Here is a 13,975-nt window from a genome sequence, read left to right on the forward strand (position 1 = left end):
CGATTTTCTTAATAATACTTTCTTTTCTCTAGCTTACTTTATTGTAAGAACACAGTGTATAATACATACGACATGCAAAATATGTGTTAATCAACTGTTTATGTTATCAGAAAGGCTTCTTGTCAACAGTGGGCTATTAGTAGTTAAATTTTGGGGGACTCAAAAGTTATACATGGACTTTTTACCATATAGGGGGTCTGTGCCCCTAATCCCTACATTGTTCAAGGGTCTAATGTGTATCTAGACCTCTTTATAAATCTCTTGGATGGACTGATTTGGCAATAAGCAGTTTTAGAATGGGGAGCCATTTCTAAATTATATTTTTCACATTGGCTTTCAGGGGACTATTCCAGAATGTTTTCCAATGACATTTTAAAGATTACTTTCCCATAGATTATTTATTTTACCTGGTCACTGCTTGGAAAGTACTGGATAAAAAATCCAAGAAGAGATCCAGCTGCCACACCAATTACCACTTCTAAGATTCCTCTGAGAACGTTAAAAACTGTGGAACCTTAAAAACATATAAAAAGAAAAACTTTAGACAGAACTCTAAATCCATAAATATTTAGACTTTAATCATCAACATAAAGCATCTAATTACATAGAAGGAAAATTATATAGATATTTCCTGTTCTCCACATTCTTAAATATATGTGACTTAAAATGTTTAATAAAATAAAATTAAAATGTTTAATAAAAATATTTAATAAAATATTTAATAAAATAAAAGATATTATATGAAAGCTATGCATATCATTGAAGATAAATTTCAAGACAGGCAAAAGATATGATTTCTGTACTTTTTTGTTTATCCACTTCAATAAAAATTTACTTAAAAGGTCTAAGAAAATATGAAAGATAAAATTGATGAGTCAGAGCTAATTTGTTTTATTATACAATAGGCAAAGTCTAGGTGAGAAGACACATCTACTTTTCAAATTGCCATTTAAGAGCCTAATTTTTTTTTTTTACTAATAATATATATTGATTTTAGTAGCTCTGATATGTATAGAATATAGTATCTTAAAAATCTGGCAATTAAAATAAAAAATATTTTTCTTTTTTAGTTTCATTTATTTATTTATTTATTTGTAATTTCTACACCCAATGTAGGGCTTGACCTCACAACCCCAAGATCAGGAGTCACATGCCCTTCCAAATGAGCCAGCCAGGAGCCCCAAGAATCTTTTCTTACTATAGTGAGTATAGGGGATCTATTCTTTCACAAAAGTTATTTTTTTTTCTTTTAAAAGATTTTCTTTATTTATTTGAGATAGAGAGAAAGAGTAGAGTATGAGCAGGAAATAGGGGAGAAGGGAAGGGAGAAGCAGGCTCTCTGCTGAGCAGGGCACCCAATGCAGGGCTCCATCCAAGGCACCTGAGATCATGACCTGAGCCAAAGGCAGCTGTTTAACTGTCTGACCACCCAGGTATCCCTCAAAAGTTATTTCTAGAAGTCTGAAAACAAATTATTTTTTAAATTGCTTCAAGAAGAGTCTTTATTTGTTGCATAGCCTCTTTAAGTATCATAATATGACTCATTGATAATAATACAATAATACTAAGGGACTTTAAAACCCCAGTTACATCAATGGACAGATCATTGAAGCAGAAAATCAACAAGGAAACAATGGCTTTGAATGCCACACTACATTAGATGGACTTAACAGATACATTCAGAACATTTCATTCTAAAGCAGAATGTACAGTCTTTTCAAGTGCACATGGGACATTCTCCAGGTCACAAATCAGGCCTCAAAAAGTACAAAAAGACTAAGATAATACTGTGCATATTTTCTGACCACAACACTATGAAACTTGAAGTCGACCACAAGAAAAAATTTGGAAAGACGACAAATACATGGAGGTTATAGAACACTCTACGAGGGGCACCTCGGTGGCTCAGTCATTTAAGGGTTTGACTCTTTTTTTTTTTTTTAAAGATTTTATTTATTTATTTGACAGAGAGATCACAAGTAGATGGAGAGGCAGGCAGAGAGAGAGAGAGAGAGAGGGAAGCAGGCTCCCTGCTGAGCAGAGAGCCCGATGCGGGACTCGATCCCAGGACCCTGAGATCATGACCTGAGCCGAAGGCAGCAGCTTAACCCACTGAGCCACCCAGGCGCCCCAGGGTTTGACTCTTGATTTCAGCTCAGGTCATGATCTCAGTGTTGTGAAACTGAGTCCTGTACTGGGCTCCACACTCCAGGTGTAGTCCGCTTGAGATTCTTTCTCTCCCTTTGCCCCTTCCCCTGCTCACTCTCTCTATAAATCAATAAATCAAATCTTGGGGGGAAAAAAGAACATCCTACTAAGGAATGAATGAGGCAACCAGGAAAATTAAAGAAAAAAATAAAAAAATACATGGAAACAAATGATAATGAAAACATGACACTCCAAAACCTTTGGGATGCTGCGAAAACAGTCATAAAGGGAAGTGGATAGCAATACAGGCCTACCGAGAGAAGCAAGAAAAATCTCAAATATACAATCTAACCTTACAACTAAAGGAGCTAGAAAAAGAACAACAAATGAAGCCTAAAGCCAGAAGAAGGGAAATAATATAGATTAAAGCAGAAATAAATGATATAGAAACAAACAAACAAAAAACCCCAGTAGAACAGATCAATGAAACCAGGAGCTGTTTTTTTGAAAAAATTAATAAAACCAATAAACTCCTAACCATACTTATTGAAAAAAAAAAAAGGAGAAAAGGCCCAAATAAATAAAACCACAAATGAGAGAAGGGAGATCACAACCAACATCATAGAAACACCAGTAATTATAAAAGAATATTATGAAAAATTATATGCCAACAAATTGGGCAATCTGGAAGAAATGGGCAAATTCCTAGAGACATATAAACTACCAAAACCAAAACAGGAAGATCAATAACCAGAAAAGAAACTGAATCAGGAATCAAAAATCTCCCAACTGGGGGTATAGCTCAGTGGTAGAGCATTTGACTGTAAAAATCTCCCAACAAACAAGAATCCAGGGCCAGATGCCTTTCCAGGGGAATTCTATCAAACATTTAGAGAAGACTTAATATGTATTCTTCTCAAATTGTTCCAAAAAGTAGAAACGGAAAGAATACTTCCAGACTCATGATATGAGACCAACATTACCTTGACCTCCAAACCAGACAAAGACCACACTAAAAAAGAGACTTATAGGTCCATATCACTGATGAACATGGATGCAAAAATTCTCAACAAGATACTAGCAAAGGGAACCCTATAGTACAGTAAAAGAATAATTCACCACGATTAAGTGGGATTTATTCCTGTGTTGTAAGGGTGGTTCAATATTCACAAATCAGTCAACATGATACACCGTGTTAAGAAAAAAAAGGATAAAAGCCATATGATCCTCTCAATAGATGCAGAAAAAAATCGGACAAAGTACAGCATCCATTCTTGACAAAAATGCTCAACAAAATAGAGATAGAGGGAATATACCTCAATATCATAAAGGCCATATACAAAAGATCCACCACAAATATCATTCTCAATGGGGAAAACTGAGAGCTTTTCCTTTACAGTCAGGAACAATTCAGGGGTGTCCACTCTCACCACTCATATTTAGCATAGATCTTGCCTCAGCAATCAAAAAGCAAAAAGAAGTAAAAGGTATCCAAATCAGTAAGTAAGAACTCAAACTTTCACTATTTGCAGACAACATGATACTCTATGTAGAAAACCCAAAAGACCACCAAAAAATTGTTAGAAGTGATACACAAATTCAGAAAGTTGCAGGATACAAAATCAGCATACAGAAATCTGTTGCATTTTTACACACCAGTAATGAAGCGGCAGAAAGAGAAATCAAGGAATAAATCCCATTTACAATTGCACCAAAACCCATTAAGATGCTTAGGAATAAGCTTAAACAAAGAGGTATCTGTACTCTGAAAATTATAGAACACTTATGAAAGAAATGAAAGAAAAGTCAAAGAAATGGAAAAACATTCCAAGCTCATGGATTGGAAGAACAAATACTGCTAAAATTTATATACTACCCAAAGCAATATACACATTTAACGCAATATCTATGACAATACAACCACCATTTTTCACAAAGCTAGAACAACTCTACAATATGTATGGAACCACTAAAGACCCTGAATAGCCAAAGCAATCTTGAAAAAGAAAAGCAAAGCTCAAGGCATTACAATTCTGGACTTCAATCTCTATTACAAAGCTATAATCACCAAGACAGTATGGCCCTGGCACAAAAACAGACACTTAGATCAATGGAACAGAACAGAGAACTCAGAAATGGACCCCTAACTCTATGGTCAACTAATCTTCAACAAAGCAGGAAAGAATACCCAGTGGAAAAAAGTCTCTTCAACAAATGATGTTGGGAAAACTTGACCACTTTCTTAGACCATACCCAAAAATAAACTTAAAATGCATAAAAGACCTAAATGTGAGACAGGAAACCATCAGAATCCTAAAAGAGAACATAGGCAGCAACCTCTTTGACCCTGGCCATAGCAACTTCTTACCAAATATGTCTTCTGAGGCAAGGGAAACAAAAGCTAAAATGAACTATTGGGACTTCATCAAGATAAAAACCTTCTGCACAGTGAAGGAAATAATCAACTAAACTAAAAGTTACCCTTCAAGAATGGGAGACGATATTAGCAAATGATATATCTGATAAAGAGTTAATATCCAAAATTGATAAAGAACTTATAAAACTTAGCACCCCCCCCAAGTAATCCAGTTGAGAAATGGGCAGAAGACATGAATAGACACTTCTCCAAAGAAGTGAGTGACTAATAGATGGCTAAGAGACACATGGAAAGATGCTCAATGTCACTTATTATCAGGAAATTATAAATCAAAACTACAATGAGATATTGCCTCACATCTGTCAGAATGACTAAAATTAACAATACATGGAACAACAGGTGTTGGCAAGGATATAGGGAAAGGGGAACCCTTTTACACTGTTGGTGGGAATGCAAACTAGTGCAGTCACTCTGGAGAACAGTATGGACATTCCTCAAAAAGTTAAAAATAGAACTACCCTATGATCTAGCAATTGCACTCCTGAGTGTTTACCCAAAGGATACAAAAGTAATGATTTGAAGGGATACATGCACCCCTATGTTTATAGCAGTGTTATCATTAATAACTAAATTATAGAAGGAGCCCAAATGTCCACTGACTGATGAATGGATAAAGAAGAGGTGGTAAAATAATGGAATATTACTCAGCCACGAAAAAGAATGAAATCTTGCTATTTGCAATGGCATGGATGGAGCTTGAGAGTTTTATGCTAAGCTAGATAGTCAGAGACAAATACCATATGATTTTACTCATGCATGGAATAAGAAATGAAACAGAGGAACATAGGGATAAAAATGAGAGAGAGGGATAAAAAAAAAGGAACAGACTTTTATTTTATTTTATTATTAAAAAAATTTTTTTTTAAAGATTTTATTTACTTATTTGACAGACAGATCACAAGTAGGCAGAGAGGCAGGCAGAGAGAGAGGGGGAAGCAGGCTCCTTGCAGAGCAGAGAGTCCGATGTGGGGCTCGATCCCAGGACCCTGGGATCATGACGTGAGCTGAAGGCAGAGGCTTTAACCCACTGAGCCACCCAGGTGCCCCCAGACTTTTAACTAGAGAGAACAAACGGGGTTTCTGGAGTGAAAGTGGATGAGGGATGGGCTAAATGGGTCATGGGTATTATGGAGGGCACGTGTTCTCATGAGCACTGGGCATTGTATATAAGTGATGAATCCCTAAATTCTACTCCTGAAGCTAATATTACACTTTATATTAACTGGGATTAAAAAAAAAACTTGACATAAAAAAATCAAACTAACAAAAGCCCCAAAATACAATAAAACAAGAAATATATAGGTAAGTAGAACCTCTATTTTCTTCCATAGCAAACAGATTTAGAATAATTTTAAAAACCTGTTAGCACATTGTACAGAAAATTATAATAAATTGCTCAAACACATAAGGTCCTTTCTCCCACACTGTTCTAAGAAAAAACGTACTAACTAGTTATGTGGTCTCTCATTACGGTAGTTTAGGGTAACAGAACATGCCATCCCAAGGTAGGCCACTTTCACATAGGATTATTTTGAGCAGAAGACAACTGAGAAGAAACAAAATCAAGAAAAGATGTCCATCTTCCCCTATTTACCTAAAAGAAGGACATACCTTTTTAAAGTGTCCTTCTCCCCTCTATCAGGAAGGACAGAAGTTAACCGCTGAGACAACTTTAGGCTCTTATCAGCCTAAAGATGGGATCAGAGGAATCTGTGTAACAAACTTTGCTAAAAGCAGCCCTAGCTACCATTAGTGTTCCAATTTGCCTTTCCACAATTTGCTGCCTTCAACAGCTAAGTTCTTATTCTTTACCTTGCACTTCTCTACAAAATTATTGTTCTTTGCTCAGATGCCATAGAGATAAGCCCCCAAATTCTAACCACCCCTTTGAGTTAGTCATCACTGAGTACTCTCCTCTGTAAGCCTGGTGCACAGGCTGGCAAACTGCTTTTCTCTTGTTAATTTGTATTTGTCAGTCTGATTTACAGGGCCCCAGCCAATGGACCTAAGGTGGGTAGAGGGGCAACCGTTTTTCCTTCCTGATAGTTTCAATCATCTCTCTTATTTAAAAAAGTAATTACCTCAGTAGTAATTTTATTTTGCTAGAGCAGCTCTTTGTTAGGTGATGGTGTGATTGTCAGAAGCATCTAGCTGTGATATGTCTCAAGCAATTACAGTAAATAATTTACTATAAATGTGTAGAAATTAACTAATTAGTTTTAGTCTCTGGTATGTAAATTTGCTTAAGAAAGAAAAAAAGACTTCTTGGACCCACCTCTAAAATTTCTGATTCAGTAAGCCTGGGAGGGCTTGTGATCCACATTTTAAAAGGTTCCAGGTAGTTCCCACCCAAAATATCTAAGCACTACATTTAGTGGAGCAGGGCAGAGAGAACATAGCATTGTTGACCAGGAAAATTCTTAAACTATCCATAGCCCATACTCCCCAGATTATGAAAACCCCAGTAAGCCTTCCCTCACCTCCCCAATTTCTCTTCTTTCCAACCCCTATGGTTCTAATGCAAACTCTTGCTCTGATGCCTGGTTTCCATTCCCAAAGGCTCTGATTTAATTGGTCTGAGGTGGTGCCCACAGATGAGTATTTTTAAAAGCTCCCCAGGTAATTCTAGTGTGCAACTGAGGTTGAGAACACTGTTTCAAAGATGCAAACAAACAGAAAGTTTAACTCAGACACTGAGAGTAGAAAAGTGGTTGCCAGGGGTTAGGGGGTAGGGGAAAAGGGGAGAGGCTGGTAAAAGGGTACAAACTTTCACAGTAAGATGAATGAGGTCTGAGGATCTAATGTTTAACATGGTAACTGTTAACTATATTGGATAAATGAAATTGGCTAAGAAAGTAGAACTTAAATGTTCTCAACAACAACAACAGCAACAACAAAAGGTAAATATGTGAGGTAATGGAAGTGTTATTTAATTCAAAAAGAGGATCATTTCACAATGTATACATATATACTAGGCATCACACCACATGCTTTAAATGTCTTACAATTTGTCACATATACCTCAATAAAGCTGGGAAAGAGAAAACAATAGAGTACCAAAATAACAAAATAAATAAAGAAGCATACCAGGAGATCAGTGAGAACATGTTTGGACACATACAGCAGAATGAAAATAAAGACAAGAGTATAGATTTGATATAATAGGTAATAGCAAATCCTCATTGGTTCTTGTACCAAAAAGTAACACTATGAGAACTATATTTTGGTAAGATTAATTTAGTGATTGGATGTCTAAAGGTAACGTTAGGGCAATGGGAAGAGGTGAGGTTCTAGGTAATCAGCATAAACTGTAATTGGGAAGATACTATGGGGGGTAGAGAAATTGAGAACATATGACCTTTCAAGAAAGTGTTTCCCATAATTCTTGGAAACTAAACTTACGCCACAATTACATTTTGCCAATAATATTGAATTGCAGATCTTATCTCCCAATCTTGGACACGGATTAAAAAGAAACTTGTGCTGTGTTAAAGGAGAGTAAAAGTGTTGATAATAGGGTGGGACAAACAGTGCCTTGCGCCCTTCTCTTATTACTATCTAGCACAAAATATATCTATATCGGACACTTGTGAGTACTAATAAGATACACATTAAAATCATTGTGGTTATTGCCCATAAATTGTTAAAGAGAAGAGAGCAGAAACTATTCCTATTTTAGAAGAATGCTGCTCCTTCTGCTTGGACAGCTTGCAGGTCATTTGTGCTCTTTGAAAAACCTACTCATCTATGTGTGAAGTCTGCAATATTTCACTTTCCCAGAAGGCTCATTGCAAAAGCCATTCCAATCCTTCCTTAAACCTGGCTACTCTGGATCCCCCACTAATGCACTTACCAGACCACTTGGAGAGTCCATGTCCAGAGGTTGAAGGGAATAAAATAGAAAGCTACTGGCCCCGCTTTGGGTATAGAACTAACTCTTAGAGTTGCTTTCTCTATTTCAGTCTGCCTTATTCAACTACCAAGCAAATATGCCTAGCTTGTCACATCATTATTTATGTCTTTACAGCGCAAGAGAACAGCTCATTGGGAACTGACCAGTTTACCTGTGGAAAAGGCCATGCCCAAGCATGTGTTGAAGCCAGTGATAGCCAGAATATCATCGAAGCTGCCAGCAGCCATGAGTAAGGTCGGGATGCCTTTTTCAACCCCATAGCCTCCTTCCTGCAAAAGGAGCATTGAGGGTACCACGACAGCTGGAGATACAGCACCTAAAACAAAACTAAGTAGGCAGCACTTCAAACAGTTGATAGCACTTTACGCATTGTTATTACTGTTGTGGAAATTCTAGTAAACTCTACTGTTTTAGAAGTTACACTTTAAACAACTACAATGGCAGCAAAGCACTAAGCCAGAAACACACACGCGCGCGCACACTCACTCACACCCACAAAACTCTATAGAGCCTTTTTTCAAGTGTGGCCATAAACAAGTTGTACTGGAACTACTTAGGTTGCTGGAAAATACATAATTATGGGTGGTAAGGAAGCCCTCATGGGGTTAAGTTTCAAGAATCTGCCTTTAAAAGTAAACACACACATTCATGGTATGACGGCTGAAAAACACAGTTGTGGACTTTTTAAATTGGAACTGACTGATGTTAGACCTTCTGTCGGGACTTGGTATGTAATATAGACAATGGATTAGAGAAGGCCACAATGGCAGTGCTGGCTATAGTAACCCCAGTAGGAGCTGTTAACAGCAGAAAATGTTATACGGTGGTTACTGGGTGCCAAACACTATTTTAAGTCCTTTACATATATTAACTAATTTAATCCAACAATCTTATCTTCATTCTGCAAATTAGGAGATTGAGATGTGGAGGGATTCATGACCTGGCCAAAGGTCATGTACTGTAAAGTCACAGGGCTGGGATTGGAATGCAGGCAGTACAGCTCCACAGTCTCCACCATAAAAAGTAAGAATTTCTTGCTTCTTGCCTACTTATTAGTACTAAATTCTTACTAAGTACTTTTACATTTATTTACTTCTCATGGCTGTTGACCACTTGAAGAACTGTCAGTGGAAGGAAGAGACAGCAGAACCACCTAATCACAACTGTCTGGTATCAGAAGGAGAAAAACAGCATTAGAGGTTGATTACAGTTGACGTATTTATTATCTTTTGCACAGACTTTGAGGTTGAAAGGTGGCATTTCTCTTACCAGCATGGCATCAGGTGTAGGTAAAAGACCATTACTTTTTCAATAGTTTAAATCATAATCGTTGTGAAAGTTAGAGATACTCTTTTTTCTTTTTTAAATGTTTAGGGTTTTTTGTTTGTTTGTTTTTTAAAGATTCTATTTATTTATTTGACAGAGACGGACACAGCAAGAGAGGGAACACAGGAAGGAGGGGGGACAGAGAGAGAAGCAGGCTCCCTGGCTCTATCCCAGGACCCTGGGATCATGACCTGAGCGGAAGGCAGATGCTTAATGACTGAGCCACCCAGTCACCCAGTTGGAGATATTCAATATACAGTATATTTTGAAGTTATAATATTTAGATGATGCTAGAATATCTATGTTGTAATTTCTGACATCCTTAAGAAAATTTGTTGTGGATTCTCTTGTATGGAATCAGAGAAAGCCCTCAACATCCCTGCATTATTTTCATATGACAAAAAAAAACCATTACCCCAGTATAAATCCCCATTGCCATGGTAAACCCATTAGGAAGTGGGCAAGAAGAGCAGATGTGCACGCCTCCGCCAGGCAAGGACCCATGGATAGTCTTACACAAACACCCTTCAACTTCTTCAGGGCCTGAAATATACAAATAGAGATGCTAAAATAATCCTGTAAAGACAGGAAGAGATTATGACATTAATAGTTTTTCTTCAGTACTCAGACCATGTCTGGGTTATCATGAATTTTCCAGGTAATGAGTTTTACTTAACAAACATTAAGTGTTTTCAGTCCTCATAGCAACCTTATGATATAGGTAATATTATTATCCCCATTATTTTTAGACATCTTCATCTAAAAATGCACCAGTTAAAGTCAGTCGCCCAAGATCATGAAATTGGTGAGTTATGCAGCTAGGTTTGAACTCAGGCAGGATGTTCTAGAGTCTGTGCTCAGTAATACCCAAACTAGCTGACTGAACACTCTGAATTAACTTTTTTAATAAAGAGGCCAGAGTGAAAATCTTCATCCGTAAGAACATTCATTCCCTCATTCAAAAACATGCATTAGAAATCGCATTAAAATAAGCATGCTTGAGACTCATCTTATGTACCACACAGCTTCTTGAGCTGGTATAATTAGCCCTAAATACTAGCATATGGCTTTGCCCACCAAAAATATAGTATTTTCTCTCATGACCATTATTTACAAGGATGACCTAGATCTCTGTCAGAGAAAAGGGGAGCATTTATTCTTAGTGCTGTCCCCAGACAGTAATTCCACAACACTCCAAGAAAAAAATATGAGACCTCTTCTGGGAAGAGTCGCCCTGCATGAAATAAACTCCATTCTCTTCTTGAGACTGTCACACATAGTGTCTAAAGCTCAGTGATTCCCAAGAACTGCAGTATTGGAAGAACACAATTCCTGGTCAACAACTAGAAATTTACACTTCATACCTTTGAATCAAGTCCAAGGCCAGCACGGACCAATATGACAGACAGGGCTATGCTTCTTAAAGCAGAAGACCACTTGTGCTTGATCTGTATGTTATCACTGATGACAGGGATATTCCTGAGAAGAAACCCAGCAAGCAGCATGCCTAGGATGAAGAAGCCAACAACTCTTAAGTTAGTATACAAATACAGAAAATATTTTTGGCACTTTATTTTTGGGTTCATGTCTCTTTAATATTCTTTTTTAAAAGTTTTTATTTAAATTCTAATTAGTTAACATACAGTGTAACATTAGTTTCAAGTGTACAGTATAGTGATTCAACACTTCCATACATCACCTGGTGCTCATTACAAGACCCCTCCTTAATCCCCATCACCTATTTAACCCACCACCACCCACCCCTCCTTCTGGTAACCATCAGTTTGCTCTCTATAGTTAAGAGTCTGTTTTCCTCCATAAGAGACTCTTAAAAAAAAAAAAAAAGATTTTACTTATTTATTTGACAGATAGAGTGAGAGAGAGACAGAGCACAAGCTGGGGGAGTGGGAAAGGGAGAAGCAGGCTCCCCACTGAGCAGCGAGCCCAATGTGGGACTTGATCCCAGAGCTCTGGGATCATGACCTGAGCTGAAGGCAGACACTTAACTGACTTATCCACTTAGGCGCCCCAGGAGACTCCTAATCATAGGAAACAAACTGAGGGCTTTCTGAAGGGGAGAGAGGTGAGGGATGGGGTAATTGTGTGGTGGGCATTAAGGAGGGCATGCGATGTAATAAGCACTGGATGTTATATAAGACTGATGAATTACAGACCTGTACCTCTGAAACCAATAATATATTATATGTTAATTAATTGAATGTAAAATTTTTAAAAAAGAGTCTGTTTTCTGATTTGTCTTCCCCCCTCCATATTCAACTGTTTTGTTTCTTAAATTCCACATATGAGTGAAATCATATGGTATTTGTCTTTTTCTCAATTATTTCACTTAGCATAATACTCTCTAGCTCTATCCATGTCCTTGTAAATGGCAAGATTTCATTCTTTTTTATGGCTCAATGATATCCCATTTTGTATATATATCTATATCTATATATATCTCGCACATCTTCCCTATCCATTCATCAGTTGATGGACATTTGGGCTATTTCCGTAATTTGGCTATTATTGATAATGCTGCTATAAACATTGGGATGCATGTGTCCCTTTGAATTCGTATTTTTGGATTCTTCGGGTAAATACCTAGGAGTGTAATTTCTGGGTTGCAGGGTAGTTCTATTTTTAGTTTTTTTTGTTTGTTTGTTTTTGTTTTTAGTATTTTATTTATTTATTTGACAGAGAGAGATCACAAGTAGACAGAGAGGCAGGCAGAGAGACAGAGAGAGGGAAGCAGGCTTCCTGCCGAGCAGAAAGCCCAATGCGGGACTCGATCCCAGGACCCTGAGATCATGACCTGAGCCAAAGGCAGAGGCTTAACCCACTGAACCACCCAGGCGCCCCTATTTTTAGTTTTTTGAGGAACCTTCCTACTGTTATCCAGAGTGGCTGCACCAGTTTGCATTTCCAGCAACAGTGCAAGAGGGTTCCCCTTTCTCTACGTCCTTACCAATACTTGTTTTTCTTTTGTTGTCTATTTTAGCCATTCTGCCAGGTATTTCCTATCACTTCAGGTGTGAAAAAGACTACCTTGTAATCCCAGGAACCACATCCTTTATGCTTAGTCCCTAGATGAAATAATGTTAAACTTGATAAAAAATTACAATAATATGTTAAATTAGAGGAGCTAAAAAAAAGGCTTTAATGTGCAGATAAAAATGATTAGAATCAGGGACAACTACTTGGCTCAGTCAGTTAAGCATCTGGCTCTTGGTTTCAGCTCAGGTCATGATCTCAAGGTTGTGGGATAGAGCCCCATGTCGGGGTCCACGCTCAGTCGGAGTCAGATTAAAGATTCTCTTCCTCTGCCCCTACCCTTTACTCTCTACCTCTAAGATGAATAAATAAATCTTTAAAAAATGATTAGAATCACTAATTGTTCCTAAATAACTGAACCTGCAAGGGAGAAATAGGATGCAGTATTTGGATAGAAATGTGGTCAAATTCTAAACAGAATATTTTAATACAATACCCAATTCAGTTACCCTTTTGTGTGCAAATAGCAAACAGCTCCTGAAATTATTTGCTATGTTGGATTACCTGAATTGTCAACAAATACCTGTACGGGTTCTATTTTACCTTCAAGCCAGATAACTTGAACTCAGGACCTTCAGATTATGAGACTGACGCGCTGCCTGACGCGCTGCCTACTGCGCTAAGGAGGCAGGCCAGATAACTTGATACAAAATACATAACTTGCTTTGCAAAGGCCTATAGGTGAGTTATGATAAAATAGACATTGCTTTGTCATGTCAGCTGCTGACTCTTTTGTTCAGCCTTTCAACATTTACCTAATGCCTTCAGTATTTTAATTTTTTTTAACTTTTAAAAATATTTTATTTATTTATTTGAGAGAGAGAAAGAGAGCATGAGTGAGGTGGAGGGGCAGAGGGAGAGGGAGAAGCAGACTCCCACTGAGCAGGGAGCCCGAAGTGGGGCTGAATCCCAGGACCCTGGGATAATGACATGAGCTGAGGGCAGAAGCTTCACTGACTGAGCCACCCAGGAGCCCTGCCTTCAGTATTTTAGACACCATAGTAGGTATTAGAAATATAATAATGAACAAAAACTTGATACTTCAAGTCAACAAGCTTTCAGCCGCTAGGGGAGCAAATGAACTGACAACCTCAGGGTTT

General features: G+C 37.6%; 1 protein-coding gene across 1 annotated transcript in view; it reads right to left on the reverse strand.

Moving 5' to 3' along the window:
* The window catches only part of SLC9B2 (solute carrier family 9 member B2), a 66,927-nt gene that overhangs the window by 32,589 nt on the left and 20,363 nt on the right, over positions 1–13,975 (reverse strand). The window contains exons 5-8 of the mRNA XM_047718115.1: positions 11,189–11,331; positions 10,240–10,367; positions 8,650–8,825; positions 408–514 (exon numbers count right to left, since the gene is read on the reverse strand). Coding sequence (XP_047574071.1) covers positions 408–514; positions 8,650–8,825; positions 10,240–10,367; positions 11,189–11,331 — 554 coding nt within the window. The remainder of the gene's footprint in view (positions 1–407; positions 515–8,649; positions 8,826–10,239; positions 10,368–11,188; positions 11,332–13,975) is intronic.

The sequence above is a fragment of the Lutra lutra genome, chromosome 2 (genome assembly GCF_902655055.1).
Source record: "Lutra lutra chromosome 2, mLutLut1.2, whole genome shotgun sequence".
Lineage (NCBI taxonomy): Eukaryota > Metazoa > Chordata > Mammalia > Carnivora > Mustelidae > Lutra > Lutra lutra.